At 37.3% G+C, this 16,368-nt stretch overlaps 1 protein-coding gene and 1 long non-coding RNA gene across 22 annotated transcripts in view; one reads left to right on the forward strand and one right to left on the reverse strand.

Moving 5' to 3' along the window:
• LOC112443421 (uncharacterized) overlaps positions 1–1,031 on the reverse strand; it is a 30,111-nt gene extending 29,080 nt beyond the window's left edge. For both annotated transcript variants that reach the window (XR_003031778.2, XR_009492445.1), the window contains exon 1: positions 956–1,031. This is a non-coding gene — a long non-coding RNA (uncharacterized lncRNA). The remainder of the gene's footprint in view (positions 1–955) is intronic.
• Positions 1–16,368, forward strand: part of EIF4G3 (eukaryotic translation initiation factor 4 gamma 3) — a 354,574-nt gene that overhangs the window by 265,684 nt on the left and 72,522 nt on the right. For 13 of the 20 annotated variants that reach the window (XM_024982993.2, XM_015460874.3, XM_015460870.3 and 10 more), the window contains 6 exons: positions 64–152; positions 4,974–5,220; positions 7,556–7,689; positions 9,597–9,716; positions 10,110–10,220; positions 15,484–15,654. In XM_024982993.2, the coding sequence (XP_024838761.2) occupies positions 64–152; positions 4,974–5,220; positions 7,556–7,689; positions 9,597–9,716; positions 10,110–10,220; positions 15,484–15,654 (872 nt within the window). The remainder of the gene's footprint in view (positions 1–63; positions 153–4,973; positions 5,221–7,555; positions 7,690–9,596; positions 9,717–10,109; positions 10,221–15,483; positions 15,655–16,368) is intronic. The other 7 variants (XM_059880202.1, XM_024983016.2, XM_015460878.3 and 4 more) reach the window with 1 other exon arrangement.

Consider the following 16,368-nt stretch of genomic DNA (forward strand, 5'->3'; position numbering starts at 1 on the left):
TTTAGACCTAATATTTTCAATTTTTGCAGTGGGAAGTAATGGCAGCCTGCTCTTCTATTTCAGCTCAGACAGCTATACCTGCACCAAAGATGTGGAAGAAACCAAAAGACCGGACCCGAGCCACTGAAGAGTCGTTAGAGGCAGAATCAGAGGTAAGGGACAGCTGTAAATATCTCCAGCTCATCTCCGGAACAGTGGTGCTGTTTTCTCAGAAAACTGTGTGTTTATAACTTTTTCTTGAGATACTGTTTTCCAAGCAAATATATCAAGCTCAGAGTCTGATTTTTTTTTAATCCATTTAAAGAATTTTTTATAGATTGTTTTTTATAGGTTGATGTTGAATTTTTTATAGGTAGCTTATTCAATTTCACTGAATTCTTGTTTCTTTTTTAAAATACCTCTTCTCAAATAGCAAAAATAAGTATTGTTAATTTTTCCCTTATATTTCCACATGTAAAGACTAATCTCGTTTTTTTTTTTTAAAGTGGTTTTGTTTTGTTTTTTCAAATGCCTATTAGCTGTCCTGGTGGAAATCATCAAGTGTATTTTAAGGAAACTGAGTTTGAATCTGTTGTCCTTTACCTGCATCCCAGTAACATGACTTTTCACATATGGCTTGAACTAAGGCATGGATTTTGCTTTAGGATACTGCACACCAGGTCCCGGACAAGCTGTGAGGAAGAGTCAAGGGCAGGTTCTGTCCCAAGCCATGCTGTCCCAGTTTCATAGTCTCTGATCTCAGTATGCCTATTGTTATCTACTGGAGCTTTTAAAGAGGAGTAATATAAACAATTTCCACGTTTCTTTTTTTGTTTCTTTTTGAGTTCTTATGTCTACTTTATTAAAACAATTTTCACTGAATGTTTAAGATGATAACATTAAAATGTAGAAATCATTTTTAAATAACTTTAAATGCATTTGTTTTATAAACTTGTCTTCTGGTTGTAATTCTTACCCTCTTGAGGCTGCTCACAGCGCCCCTTTGTTGCTTCTCCCCGTCTGGTCACTGCTCTTACTGATGCTGAGTTGATGTCACAGTTGTCCCCTAGCAACCTCTAAAATGTCTCATGGGTGTGATTTCATTGTGGTTATCAGGGGGTAAGATTTGGCAATAAGTTATAGAGGTGCAAATAGTTACTACACTCCTTTTGCAGCTGAACAAGAAAATGTTGCTCCTACAAAGAATAAAATACCTTCCAGAGGCAGGGGGATCGCATACATTCCTGGTACGGCTGTAAGAGCTCACAAATGGGTTTATCTTTAGAGTCAGCTGTAATTTATTCACTTTCTTTTATTATACTTTATGTTCCTTTGCCCTGTGGCATTTTTAAAAGCATTATTGAATATTAAATGGGTAAGTCACCATTCCTCTGCTTCCAGATTTTCATCCTCGTCTTTAGGTCAAGGGTTGACAAACTTTTCCTGTGTAACAGTCCAGATAGTAACTAGTTCAGGCTTTGCAGACCTAGGGTCCCTATGGCAGTTTCTCAGCTCTACCGCTGTAGCCCCAGGGCAACCATGGACAGGGTGTAAATGAATGAGTGGCGATATTTCAGTGAAAGTTTGTTGGTGAACATTGAAATTTGAATTTTATGTAATACTCACATTTCATAAAATATTCTTCTTTGAAATATTTTTCCAACGTTACAAGTGTACACAAACACATCCTTCCCTTGGCACAGTACAAAAGTGGGTGAGGGCCCGCTACTGGCACGCGGTCCATAATTTGCTGAACCTGCTTTAGATTATTACTCTTCATGCACGAGAATTGTTGAGGCTCATTTTGAACCAGTCACTGTTTTCTTAACCTAAGATATTTGGTCATTTGCACACATACTTTTTCCAGAAATCCTAGTCCCTTGTCTTTCTAAAATTAAGTATTTACTAGAGTAGTTTAATAAATATTGGTTGTCATTGTCTTCATTTTTCATTGATCATCATGCTATCTTTTTCTCAGGTTTTTCTCAGCCTTTAAAAGAATGTTTTTCAGGGATCAGTATATTTTAGGTTGTATATTGAGTTGTTACATCATTGCAGGTATTTAACCAAAGTCTTTAAATTACAACCTAAAGAGATAGCATGAAGGATGATTCATCATAAAATTGTTATTCAAGACAACTAAAAATATATTTAAAACTTGTTGGATATTTCATCCATCATTACATATGTAATTGTCAGTCTGATTTTCTGGCACATAAAAAAACTCTTGCAGTAAGCAGACAGTTTTGTTAACTAAATTTTTATTTAGTAAGTTCCTGTAAAAATGTTTGCTTTGACAGTCTAGCCAATAAAGTGCTTTCTTTTTTCAATCTGGTTTTCAGGATAAACAATTCAAGAATGGTTAGATAATTACAAACTAGTTGAATAGAAGTCCATCCTGCTAAAGAAAAGTAATCATCAAATATTTAATGGAACTATTTTTTTTATGGATTCCCTTGAGAAATATCCCATCTAACAGTGTGCCTCAGACACCTCACTGATTCTTTGTGTTCTAAAATACGGTTTGTCATTCATGGGCCAAGTTTCTTTATACTTTTTTTTTTCCAGTTAGAAATGGACTTTCTCAATAGTACATCCTTTGTTTGTATCCAACAGATTATCTGTTGTTGATTTTAGATACAGAGAAGATGACTCAATAAACTTTGCTCTCTAAAATAGCATTGTTTCACCTTTCCACGACCTGAAATAAGATTTCTGTATGATGTATAACGTGGTTATACTACTCTGTAATAAGTTTAAGAACTATTTGCAGGCTCACATGCCAATTTATTAAAGATCTTGATGAAAGAAAGTGAAAGTGCAAGTTGCTCAGTCATGTCCGACTCTTTGCAACCCCATAGACTATACAGTCCATGGAATTCTCCAGGCCAGAATACTGGAGTGGGTAGCCTTTCCCTTCTTCAGGGGCTCTTCCCAACCCAGGGATCGAACCCAGGTCTCCTGCATTGCAGGTAGATTATTTACCAGCTGAGCCACAAGGGTATCCCAAGAATACTGGAGTGGGTAGCCTGTCCCTTCTCCAGGAATCGAGCCAGGGTCTCCTGCATTGCAGGCAGATTCTTTACCAACTGAGCTATCAGGGAAGCCCAAGATCTTGATGACCTATACTTAATCATACGGTGGTATTACAGGGAAGTTTTGAATTTAGATTATAGTTGAATATAGAATAAGAAAAAATGAGGCGGCTAATGTATGATTCAAACTTGGTAGATCAGTTTTTTCTTAAAACATAAAAGACGCCTCAATTTCTGCCATGTTTTATAAAAATATTGAAAAATCATTTTCAACAATTGTTTTTGTTGGATTTTTTGTCTGTCTTCTGATGATTTCCATGCTCGTCTTGTTGGAGGAACGAGGAAGTATGTGTGGGTGTGTTTGCATGAACGTTTTATTTCCGTTTTAGAAAACACGGCCTTAAAACCATCTGTTTCTGTTGATAACATTTTAAAATCTAGCGTCTTTTCCTCATGATCTGATTGTTTTGTTGTTCAGTTGCTGGGTGGTGTCCAACTCTTTGCAACCCCATGGACTGCAGCACTCCCGGCTTCCCTGTCCTTCACTATCTCCCAGGAGTTTGCTCAAACTCATGTCCGTTGAGTCAGTGATGCCATCCCACCATCTCATTCTCTGTCACTCCCTTCTCCTCTTGTCCTCAATCTGATGTTAGTAGAAGAAAATGTATTAGTATTACATCTTTTATACTATTTCACTTAATAACAACGTAGGGTTTGCAACTATTTAAAAAATTTTTTCATAAATCAGTTGGGATAACTGCTTCCTGGTGTATATGACATTTTTTAATACCATCCTCTGTTCAGCCAATTCAATAGAGCCTCTAATTTGGCTCTCCTAATGCGAATTTATCAACTGGAATTTGTGGTAAGTTCCTATTTCCTCTGAGTGCTTCTTTCAAAAGATTGTTTCCAGAGTGTTTCCTTTAATGAAAAAGAAAGACTTTAAAGTTCATTGCGAACTTTTCCTCCAGGAGTTTTGATGGTTGATGTGCCAGAGCAGGCAATGGCAGCCCACTCCAGTACTCTTGCCTGGAAAATCCCATGGATGGAGGAGCCTGGTAGGCTGCAGTCCATGGGTTCACCAAGAGTCAGACACGACTGAGCGAGTTCCTTTTCACTTTTCACTTTCATGCATTGGAGAAGGAAATGGGAACCCACTCCTGTGTTCTTGCCCGGAGAATCCCAGGGACGGGGGAGCCTGGTGGGCTGCCGTCTCTGGGGTCACACACAGTCAGACACGACTGAAGTGACTTAGCAGCAGCAGTGCCCTCAAGAAATACTTTGTTGTTGCTGTATCTGAAACTGAGATGGTCAGAAATAATCTGGTGAATAAGTTTAATTCTATTTTGCCTTTTAAAAATAGGATGCACTGGAACCCAGATTTCTCCCTGGGAGAATATGTGCCAGTATGATTTGAATAAGGTCACAATCTCAGAGAATTCTAAGAACCAATACACAAAATAGATTTTAACCAACAAGTGATCTCCTTGTTAAAGGAGCGATGGTCAGCTTTGTTGGAGTTAGACCCTTTAAACTGTTCATTGAACCCTTTTTCCACAGCCAGAGGACAACGCAAAACATACCCTCTAGTGTTTCTTTTTATATTTGCTGAGCGTTAGTGGCGAGGGTAGGAGTGCTTGATTTAGATTCTGACTGTTTCATGTCCGTCAAGTTCCAGGGATTAACAGTTCTTTCCTTTTTAAACTTTAGTATATTTAGATTTCATTAGTCATGTTAAAGCATTTCAATCGCCGTTGGTATTGTCTGATTTATCCCAGGAGATGAAATGAGAAGAGTGTTTTAAATAAACTTACCATTCTAGTACCATAAGCTGAACACAGACATCCTTATCTTGAGTGATATGTTTTCTTATGCTTTTTTGAGGGGATAAGTATGGGTCTTCATGTGTATTTACACTCAGTGAAAAGAATATAACCTCTGTGTTCACTTATGCTTTAGCCTAAAGCTGAAGAGGAGCTTTCAGGTGACAAAATACTTGAATCTGAACAGGATAAAATGAGCCAAGGGTTTCATCCTGAAAGAGACCCCTCTGACCTAAAAAACGTGAAAACTGTGGAAGAAAATGGAGAAGAAGCTGAGCCTGTACGTAATGGTGCTGAGAGTATTTCTGAGGGTGAAGGAATAGATGCTAATTCAGGCTCCACTGATAGTTCTGGTGAAGGGGTCACATTCCCATTTAAGTCAGGTAAGTTTATCCCTGTCTTCCTGTGTCTGTTTTTTGTTCTCCTCTTCACTCTACTGCAACTTAGAGAAATGTTGCCTCCTTCTAAAAAAATATTGGATGGAAGGAAGAGGCTCATCACAGTGTAGTATTTACAGAATAAATCAGCAGGCATACTTGACTGACTGGCAAATCCAGAGAGTCCTTTGTTGGCGGAAGTGATACCTGATGCTGGCTGGTACTCTGGTTTCACTGGCATTGGAAGAGCTGCTGGCAGAGGAAATCAGTCGGTGCTAGGCTGGTAAAATTGAACAAGAGGAATTTAATTTATTCATTTTAATTGAAAGAGATGTTTCAGATATGGTGACCACGTTTCTTGAGATAGTATTACTTCTTGTTTCAGGAAGCTGGAACTAACTTTGTTGATGGAAATCACTCTAGAGCTGAACTCCAGTAGGAAGTCAGAATCAGTATACTAAGTTATTAAGCACCAGCAATGTGGAAGTGTCCTATAAGATATATGGTAACCTCTAGAGGATCTTTCACCTTTAGAAACCATCAAACACACTAAACCTCTGTCCCTATGCTGTGTAAACCATGGTTGACTTTCAGATTTATGGATAGTTTTTCCGTGGACATGTGGAGAAAGGTGGGGTTAGGCGAAATGGTTTTCTTAGTCCGCCAAATCTAAAGAGACTTCTGCGTGAGGTAGGGTTTGAATGTAAAATACCGGGCCTCAAAAATAATTTTGACCAGTATTCTTCAAACTTTTGATTTTAACCCATTTATAGGTTGTGAAACTATTTTAGTGAGTTATAACCAACATTGTTAAAGAATAGAATCAAAATTGTCAGTGCGTTACATGCAGTAAGGAATGTAGGGTTTTTTTTAACTTTATATATGTGTGTGTGTGTTCAGGGTCATGAAATCACTATATTTCTTACTGTGAGTTGTAGTCAGAAATTTTTGAAAGCCTTTGATTGATCCCATCTTCATATACTGATCATTAATACTTAATGAAAACACTAGCAGTGAAATACTTGGAATGGGCCTTGTGAAATTGTAAGATTCCATTGTAAATTTTGTTTTTAACCTTAGGGCTCAAAATACTGAAATTTCTCCTAAAGATTTAGGCTTGTATCACCAATCACTTGGACTACCATCAATCCTTCTTCAGGGATTGAATCGCTGTTGTCATTTTTAGGACTGTGTAAATTATATTTTTAGCCTTAAGTTTGGCAAGGATAAAGTGCACAACCAGCGGCCCTGACTGTACTGACTGACTGCCTGCTTTTGGCCTCTGTAATATGCACCATCAGTCATTGGGGGTAAAGGCAGTTCAAAATTCAGATCCTAATAAACTGTGTATATTTTAATAAATATAATGTAGTAAAATATCTGCAGAATTCTCACATAGCGCCAGTCTATGGCTTGTGTATTAAGAACCACTACGATAAAGCAGGACAGAGTGTGCTGTCAGGAAGTGATCTGGGGCCTGGTTTTGATGAGTGTGTTGTTAATTAAAAGAAAAAACTGTGACTTGATTTTAGTAACAGTAAAAATTTCAAGAAATTTTCCAGCTTTATATTACGATAGGATTGTTCATGATAGCTGAAATAATAGTGATAGTAGCAAAAAAGTACTGTGGTAAAAACTGTTGTTAATATTCATATGAAAAATATCAGCTAAGAATATGTTTAGTGACAGGATTCTTGGACAAAGGTATATGTCCTTTCCCAGTTTAGTTGGCTCAGCAAGCAGATCCATTATTTTATTTTCTTCAGATTAAACTGTAATTAGGGGAGGGGGGAATCTATAGTCTGCTTAGACTTTTCAGAATCTTTAATAAGTTATTTAGTTTTATTTATGTCCTTTTACCTTTTTTCCCTCTCCATAGTAACATTCCAAAGTATCCTCCTTTTGCAGGAAACCAAAAGTATTATATATAAACTATGGAGCATAAGATAGTCTGCAAGGATGTATTGTACAACATGGTAAATACAGCCAGTATTTTGTAATAGCTGTAAATGGAGTACAACTTTTAAAAACTATTTTTAAAAAAGACTTGGTGATTTATTTAATGAAGATTATTCGTGACCCTTACCAAAGTCTGCTTATGTGTAAATGAAATGGTTCCTGTAGCATGTTACTTCAGATTACTCTCCAGAGGTATCCAGAAGGGATAAAGAACAAATAACAGTTTAAATCTTCCCATGACGTTTTCTGACTGTAGCTCATTGTTTTCTTTGTGGTTTTGTTTGCATACGATGAGATGAGATATTGGAGTCAGCTTATGTTCTTGCTAGATATACATAGAGTGACCTTATAGACTGTGGTCTGCCTGCTCTCCTCTTTTTAGAATCCTGGAAGCCTCCTGATTCGGAAGGCAAGAAGCAGTATGACAGGGAGTTTTTGCTGGATTTCCAATTCATGCCAGCGTGTATTCAGAAACCAGAGGGCCTGCCTCCCATCAGTGATGTGGTTCTTGACAAGGTAAGCTGAGCACTCAGTGAAAGCTATGTCTTTTTGGTGGGAACTGGTTTTTAACTCTCAGGGCAAATATGTGAAAAGAAGGTGAAAGTCGCTCAGTCGTGTCCAACTCTTTGTGACCCCATGGACTGTAGCCTGTCAGACTCCTCTATCCATGGAATTCTCCAGGCCAGAATACTGTAGTGGGTAGCCTGTCCCTTCTCCAGCAGATCTTCCCAACCCAGCAATCGAACAGGGATCTCCTGCATTGCAGGTGGATTCTTTACCAGCTGAGCTTCCGGGGAAGCCCCCATAATATATGAAGTATGAGCACTTTTTAGAAATTGTTAAAGTAACATTTGAATTAAATGTTTCATTAAGCATTATTGGGTCTTAGGTTTACTGTAGCTCATAGTAATTATGGAGTTTGGCTCATATTTGAGTGGTAAAGTTTTAAAATTTATTGTTGGCTTATTACAGCTGTTTCCTAGTGATAAGGTGGAAATTGTGTGTCTTTTGGGCTAATAAGCTTAAGGAGATGTAGACCTGTTTATGCACTGTGCTAAAATCTCAATAGGGAATTAGAGTAGCATTGAGGATAGGTCAGAAACCTAGGCAAGTATTTGGCAGATCAGACTTAAGTGAGAGGAAACGTAATTCAAATAGTGTATAACTCAGAATTTCTCCAGTAGATACTTATAGGAGGATCAGTCTTTAATCCTTTGCAAATAGATAGGTACCCTTTTTCTTTACATCTGATCTTAATCGTACATATAGAAAATTAGTACAATCAGTGTTTATTTCATCTGTTCATCAATTTAAAGATGTAAAGTCAGGTGTATATTTGCCAGAATAATTTTACATACATCAATGATGAACCAGTTCTGGTGACTAAGCTCTCGTTTTATAGAGGAACTGTTAATCCCTAAGTAAAGTGTAGTTGGTAACTTTCTTGAAGAGTGAGATCCAGTTCTTATTGATAATCCCTGTAGCTACTTATCCAGACCTTATTTGTAGCATTTATTCTCTTAGAGCAACAGATCTTCTTCCTTCTCTTACTAGGTCTTCTTTCTTAGGTGCTTATGGGAAGACAGTTGAATGACTGGTGGTACTAATTTAAGACTACTTGAGTATTCAGAGGACAAGCTTTGTTATGCCCACTGAATGAGACTGTCCTCTTAGAAAATGTTTTTTCCTGTCTGCCTGCCTTATCAGTTTGACTTTGGCTGATGATAAGTTGATTTCTCACTAAGGTACTTAGCTTTGTTGAGTCTATAGTCACGTTACATGCTTATACAAATCCAGATGTCTCCGATTAACAAAGCAGACAAGATGAGATTTTTAAGTGGATCATCATAGAGAATTCACTGGCAGTCCAGTGGTTAGGACTTGGCACTTTAATTTTGGGGATCCAGGTTCAATCCCTGGTTGGGGAACTAAGATCCCACAAGCCCTGTGGCACAACCAAAAAATAAAGTCATCCTACATGAAACTTGTCTCCTTTTGAGATTTGTTGTCCATTCAAAATACATTCTTTACTAACCGTAAGTTAGTAGCATCAAAACCATAACAAGCTATATCAGATTTATTATAGGCAGGTGTTTTAATGATCCTGGAAAATGATTCCAGAATTTGGCTGTAGTTCGTAAGTTCTCAAAATAGCTTGTCTTGTGCCATTCTCTTGGCCCTACAGTGTCAAGTGAGCTGGGAATTTTAGACCTGATCATTCCAAGGCAACCAGAAAACCACTGTTGACCTAAGGGGTCTATGGCTAACCCAGGAGACTCTATCATGATTCAGATTGGACTTCCACTGGCTCAGAAAGCCAGCTCTATCTTGTCAGCTGACATAACTTTTAGTCTGAGTTTTTGTCTTTGTGGCACTGAATGCTCTGAAACTTGTATTAAGCTTTTCTTTGCTTCTTTGTGCAGATCAATCAACCAAAATTGCCAATGCGAACTCTGGATCCTCGGATTTTGCCTCGAGGACCAGACTTTACTCCAGCCTTTGCAGATTTTGGAAGGCAAGCCCCTGGTGGAAGAGGTGTACCTGTAAGTGCAAGTTCCCTACAACCTAATTAGTTAGAAACTGTCATAGACTTCATGACATCTTGTCTAATGGCAGGAGAGCGATTTTTTATTCTTTGATTCTTCTAACCAAGAAGAGGAAGTAGAAGAGGCGAAGACTATCCTTTCCATACTAATATTCAAACAAATAAAGACTACACTTGAGTTTCAAGTTTTTACTTGAAAGAAGCTGGTCTGCATTAATTTGGTCTTGAATTTTTTTTTCCCCACATTTTTTCAGTTGAAAAGACCTGCACGTGGGTTAAAAATAGAACCAGCCTTATATAGGATCCCTGTTTTGTCGTGAGGTGTCCCGATACACTAGAGACGTCTGATGACATTCAGCTAATGGTCATCTCTTGGTCTTTGTTTCTACAGGTTTGCAAAGTGCAGAGCAGGCATGGATTGCCAATTCTGGAACAGAGCAAAGCCCCAGCTTCCACTCCACTGGCGATGTCGCACCCACCCCTGAAGAGCCTGCCTCTAGGGGTGCGCTGAATCCTTTTTTTAAAAAACAAAACAAAACAGTAGTTTCTGGTGTTACATTTCCTGTTTTACTCTTCTCACTTACTGTAAGTCATGAAGCCAAAATATGAAAACGTAATGTATACAAAAGAGTGCGGTGTTGGTAAGCTGCAGATGGCCTTTACACTCCCAGCGGCAGGCTCTTCAGCAGTGGGAGTGGCATCGCCTATGGAGTTACACTGGGCACTGCACTGGGCAGAATTTGGCAGGCTCTGCCTACTCCATGCTTTGGAGACTTGTAGAAAGCATTGGGGTGAAGTTGCCAGTGATGTGAATACCTCTTTTTCCCCAACTTGGAGTGATATAGAGAGAACTTAATTTAAAGTTCTAAAGGAGCTCAGGGTTTGATGTACATTTGTGGATCACCCTGTTTATACTACTGTATGTTTGTAAAAATATATTTATAGAAGGTGGCACTTTTTATTTCCCCATCACCTTTTTATTTTGGGAATGGCAGCTTCTGAAACTTGCTCTGAAATAAGACTACACCTTCTGACAACAAATCACACTTTGTAGATACTTGAATTATTTATTTAACCAAACACTGATTGCAAACACTGGAATGTCTGCACCATGTCGAAGGCTTTATAAAACCTAGAGAAAATTTTAATTTGAAGCATACTTTTTATTGAGCATCACCTTCTTAAAGACCCCTGTGTGTATAATATTCTATTCTTACTTGGGTTTGAAATTTAAATTTACCTAATTTCTCTAAATACCAAATTAAAATTTTTTTCTAAAGTTGGAATTTCCTCACCAGAAAGTCTTAGAAAGCAGCTTTCTAGAAACTATTTTATACCTGTTTTTCAGTATTATTTCCCTTCGTTGGTGAGTTTGTTAATCTTTGTTTTTGTTTTGGTTTCAGTTTATATCTTTGTTTAGCCAAACATTTGAAATAATGTTGATGCCATCTTTATTATTCTCTGGTTAATATCTGTAGTTATCATGTTGCTCGGTTTTGTTCATATGTCACTCACAGAAGATAGGAATTTTTGCATCTCCTCTTCCAGTGTATACGGTCAGTTTTCATTAGCAGCTTGCTTTTGTCTGATAATCAGGTATAGCTTAAAGGAGGTATTATGAATTAAGCATAGCTATATCTTACTCAAAATACTGAAACTAGAGAATGAGTTTTTAAAAGTAACTGTCCCAGTGTATATTTGCCCGGTAATTTATTTGCCTACATATATCAGGTACATGATTATTTAGTGCAAAGTAATGTGACAGGAGATGAACCATGATCAATAATTTGTAGAGTCTCCAAAAATATTCACTTTAATTGTTTAACTCACTTTCTTTTCATAGCTCTGTCAATGTTCCACATTCTGTTTTTTAAGTGGAATTGTGATCAGAGTAACATTGATAACATTGTCTTAATATAAGTAATTATTCTTCCAACAGTTCCCATAGCTAACATATTCTCCATTTAATTTGTCCAGCTTACTTGGTATATTGGTGAAGGTAAAGATGGGAATTTTAAAGAATATACATAACATATAAATGAACAATCAATAATGCTGCTTGGGGAAAACAAAGCAGCCCTACTCTTCATAGTTTTTGGCTCCATACAGCTTCCAAATTGGCTTATAAATAATTACATCCAAAACTGTTTAGATATACTGGGTATGCTTCTTAGTCTAGCTTTAGTTGCTGTGACTCCTGGTATAAACTTTCCTGCAACAGACTTGTTATAACATATTTTTAATGCGTAGCAATTATACTAGTGCCATACACAGTTATATATAATTTTTAACCATAAAAGTTCATCTTTTGATGAAAGCACCCAGACAGTATCATCTCTGTAGTTTTTTAAAAGTCAAGTTACTTGGCTATTGTGGTGTTAATTTTAATAGTAATCTGTTTGCAGATATCGCAGAATGTGCCTCAAAAGAAATGTATCCAGAAGGGGGCTGTAGACCTAGACTAGTAACTTGCCATTCGTGTTCATTGTAACTAATTTGAGATTCACTGAACTGTGATGAAAATCCTTCATACAGAGAGGTTTCCTGAGCAGGTAGCATCCTTTTCTCTTAAAGGGAAAGAAAAAATGCTACAGTGCAATTGGTCCTGTTTTCTTTGGTTATCCAAGTAAGCAGAAAAGTTTGAGGTTTTAGTCTCTGAGTGAGATAGGAGCAATATATATTCAATTCTACAACAGAGATCTGTAGTTTCTTATGTAATACGTTTAAGAAATGTGGACCCTGCACACATTATACCTTGAAGTTCATCTTCTCACCATCAGTCAGAATTGTTTGTCTTTCAAGCAAAGAAACCAGGCTTTATTTCTTTTTATATGTTCCATAACTCTTAGCACAGGATCCTAGAATTTTATCTGTATTTAGTAACTAAAGTCATTCATTACCTATGGTATAGCTTTTGAATGATACTGAAAATCTGACAATTTATATTAAGTTTTTCCACACACAAAAAGGATACAGGGTGTTTAAAGGTTTTTATACCAACCTGTATATCACTTCTTTAAAAATTTCTTTTTTTTCTTTGATATTCATGATAATATTGTACTACCTGATATTGTACTTAGTTTTTAAGGTCCTTTGGCATGCCTTACTATTATATATCCCGTGATCCTAGTTAATAACTCATGTAGGTATGATAAGCATTTAATATATGAGATGGTTTAAGTTCAGCAGACTTGTTCATAGTAACTTTGCTCATAAGTGGCAGAATTGTATTCAAGAGACCACAGTTCTTTTGTCTTCTAATCTGCCTCTCTCCTCCACTTCACCATAGCCATTCCAGGCATTGATATTCCAGTGAATCATTCTGAGTATAAACAGAAGAATGTTAGCTATAAATTATAATCAAACATATTAAGCATTTATAAGAATAATAATCTGTTGAGGACTCAGTATACTTGGGTAAATATTTGTGAGCAGTATCTTAGTTTTATCCAGAGATATTTAAATTTGTCTTGGGAGGTTGCACATGGGTTACAATTTCAATTTTTTAATCCAGGACTTTAAAAAGTTTGTTTTTTTTAACAGTTTTTTTTTACTTTGAAACACTTGTTATCTACTTATTTAATATTTCTCACATCTCTTTCCTGCTTGTCTGAAATTCACTTATATTTGTCTTGGGACAGACAGAGTTGTTTCGTAAATCATATTTACTTTTTAGAAATCTCAAACGTTCATTGGTATTTGCAATTTCTTTTTTGGAAATGAACATTTTCTAACTTAATGCAAACATAGTTAAAATTATATCCACAAATTATACTATGGCTCTTACATGATTTTGGCATAATACCTTTTCTAATACCCACCAATCGTTGTTTTTAACAAGTTTCTATGTGCAGATGCATGGATTAAATTGAATATCTGTGATCTGTTTATTTGAATTTTATCCAAACTTTAAAAAAGATAGTAACTGACATTAATTAACAGTAGAATATATTTTGAATTATAAAAACCAAACAATACGTGGTTTGCTGCCTTTTCTTAACAGTTCTTCTGCCTGAACGAGCAAGGTTTCAGTGAGAAATAAATCTTACAGTAGTGCTGTCTGGTTTAGCGGCTCTTTCCAGTCGATACTTCCCCAGTCTGATGATCTTTTTTAGTTCTGTCTTAGTTATACCATGTGTGGTACCTCGGGATTTATTTGACTTCAGTTTTTTGTTTTTTTTTTTTCATTTGTTAGATTACAAAATAATCGAACATTATATCATTAGTACTGAGTCCGTAGCTAGACATATTTAGTGTGTATTGCCCAGAAATTCTAAGTTTTGATCCTGAAACATCCTTAATAGTGCTGTTTCTAATTAGGGCACATGGTCAAGGAAGGGTAAGAGAATAATTAATTCTGAGATGGGTGATGTGTAAAGGCTTTGAAGCTTATCAGAGTCCTCAGACCATGTCTCTCTCGAATGTGTCTTCCTGTATGAAGTATGACCTTTTATTTACTCTCTTTATTGGAGGATAATTGCTTTAGTTTCTACTAAAGGGAAGTATTGGAACATTAAGTGAGATAGGATTCTGGTCTGTCTGTCTTGTGTGAAGCATTTTTTTTTTTCTCCTCCTTTTTTCCTCTTGAAACCTAATTGTAATATTTCTTCATCATTCAGAGAAGGACCTGTCAGAAAAAGTAAGAGCAGTCAGTATCCCAGATCTTGGATTGGTCATAAGCAGAACTCTCTATCACTCCAGTTATTTAATCTTGAAAAAGTATTTCCAGGCATTTAGAGTAGCATTTATTAGGAACATTTTAATACATAGAATATAACTTTTAAGTTACCCATTACTGTTACAGTAACATTTCTGATTTGCTGACCAGTGTGACATGCTAACATACATTGCTTTTAACAGAATGAGCATAGTGGGGCTCTGGGAGGAACAAAGAGCTGACAAAGGCCTTTTTTCAGGGAGTGATTTAGTTGGATTTCATTAATGACATAAGGAAGACTTATTTTAGTATTTCTGGCACAGCAAACTTAGAGGGATCTATTAAGGTCTCAGAGAAGGCAATGGCACCCCACTCCAGTACTCTTGCCTGGAAAATCCCCTGGATGGAGGAACCTGGTAGGCCACAGTCCATGGGGTCGCTAAGAGTCAGACACGACTGAGCAACTTCCCTTTCACTTTTCACTTTCATGCGTTGGAGAAGGAAATGGCAACCCACTCCAGTGTTCTTGCCTGGAGAATCCCAAGGCCGGGGGAGCCTGGTGGGCTTCCATCCATGGGGTCGCACAAAGTCAGACACGACTGAAGCAACTTAGCAGCATTAAGGTCTGCAGTCAGTCTGGGTGTCTATGCTGTAAATAATTTTCATGGTAAGGGTGTATTTGCATTGCACACCAAAAGTGTAGAGACAGTTTTTGAAGCAGATTTGTAACTGTGGTGATCTCTGCCTCTGAATTTCTGTAGTTGTTCAAGTGACTAGTCCAAAGTCACATAACGAGTTAAAAAGAAAAAAAGAAGCAGTAATTTCACTTAGGGTAGTCTTTTTTGTTAGGTTCAGTAGCTTTATCAGACATACCTAATTTAGGACGTCAGGGTCAAAAATCGTAGTCGTGGTATACGCTACAGTGATGACATTCTAACACACCCACACCCCCACCAAAAAAAAAGATCACATCTCAGTTGATGCCTGATACCCATCTTTGCATCTAGAAGTGTTTCCTGTGGGCGGCAATCCTTACTTGAGCAGCACAGCAGAGACGGTAGACTGTAAGTGCTCTGTGTGGATGTAATAAAGAATGCTCTTGTCCTAGCTGTTGAATGTTGGAGCACGGAGATCTCAGCCTGGCCAGAGGAGAGAGCCCAGGAAGATCATCACGGTCTCCGTGAAAGAAGACGTGCACCTGAAGAAGGCAGAGAACGCCTGGAAGCCCAGCCAGAGGCGGGATAGCCCAGCCGAGGACCCCGAGAACATCAAGACCCAGGTGGGGGCTGGGGCGCGCTCACGTGGCTTTGGAGTTGTAAGGGTACTCTTCTGTCTCTTTGCCCTGGTAATATAAGGTTTTTTGTGATTTTTTCCTTACTACAGGCATCATTCTAAAAGCTATCATAAATGCCAACAATCTACTTTCTCTTTAAGTTGCATTCTGTGTGCTTTTCAAAACACAAACTGTATTTCGAGGGTTCACATGTCATAGAATTCTGTCACTCACGCTTAGATCAATATTTGCTTTTCTTAAAAATGTGTTTTTAGATTCTTATTCATTGTCCTGTGGTAGTCTAGTTAGTATCTTGCTTTTTGTTTCACTTCTAATAAGTTAGAATTTAGAAATACATCTTACTTAGGGTCCTTGGTAATAAAATTGAATTCTTGCATCTTTTTGAGCATATCCTCCCTCAGAACTCCTTAGGGTAAATTGAATGAATTCCTTTAATCCACCCAAATTTGTTTTTGTTGGCCAATTTATATAAAGCCTCTGTTCATCTTTTGCTGTACGCACAATGCCAGTTCCTATCCCTGTGTTAGCTCTACTATGTCCTTTAGCTGTTTTTGATTCTAATTAAGATAACTCATTTGACACTAATTAAGATACTAATAGTATGTGCCTTATGGAACACTGTGAAGTTCAAATGAAGCGATATAAAGCACTTGCTCATGACGTGGTTCCAGGAGCCCAGTTATGTACTTAGTATGAGAA

The sequence above is a fragment of the Bos taurus genome, chromosome 2, assembly GCF_002263795.3.
Source record: "Bos taurus isolate L1 Dominette 01449 registration number 42190680 breed Hereford chromosome 2, ARS-UCD2.0, whole genome shotgun sequence".
In the NCBI taxonomy this organism is placed as follows: domain Eukaryota; kingdom Metazoa; phylum Chordata; class Mammalia; order Artiodactyla; family Bovidae; genus Bos; species Bos taurus.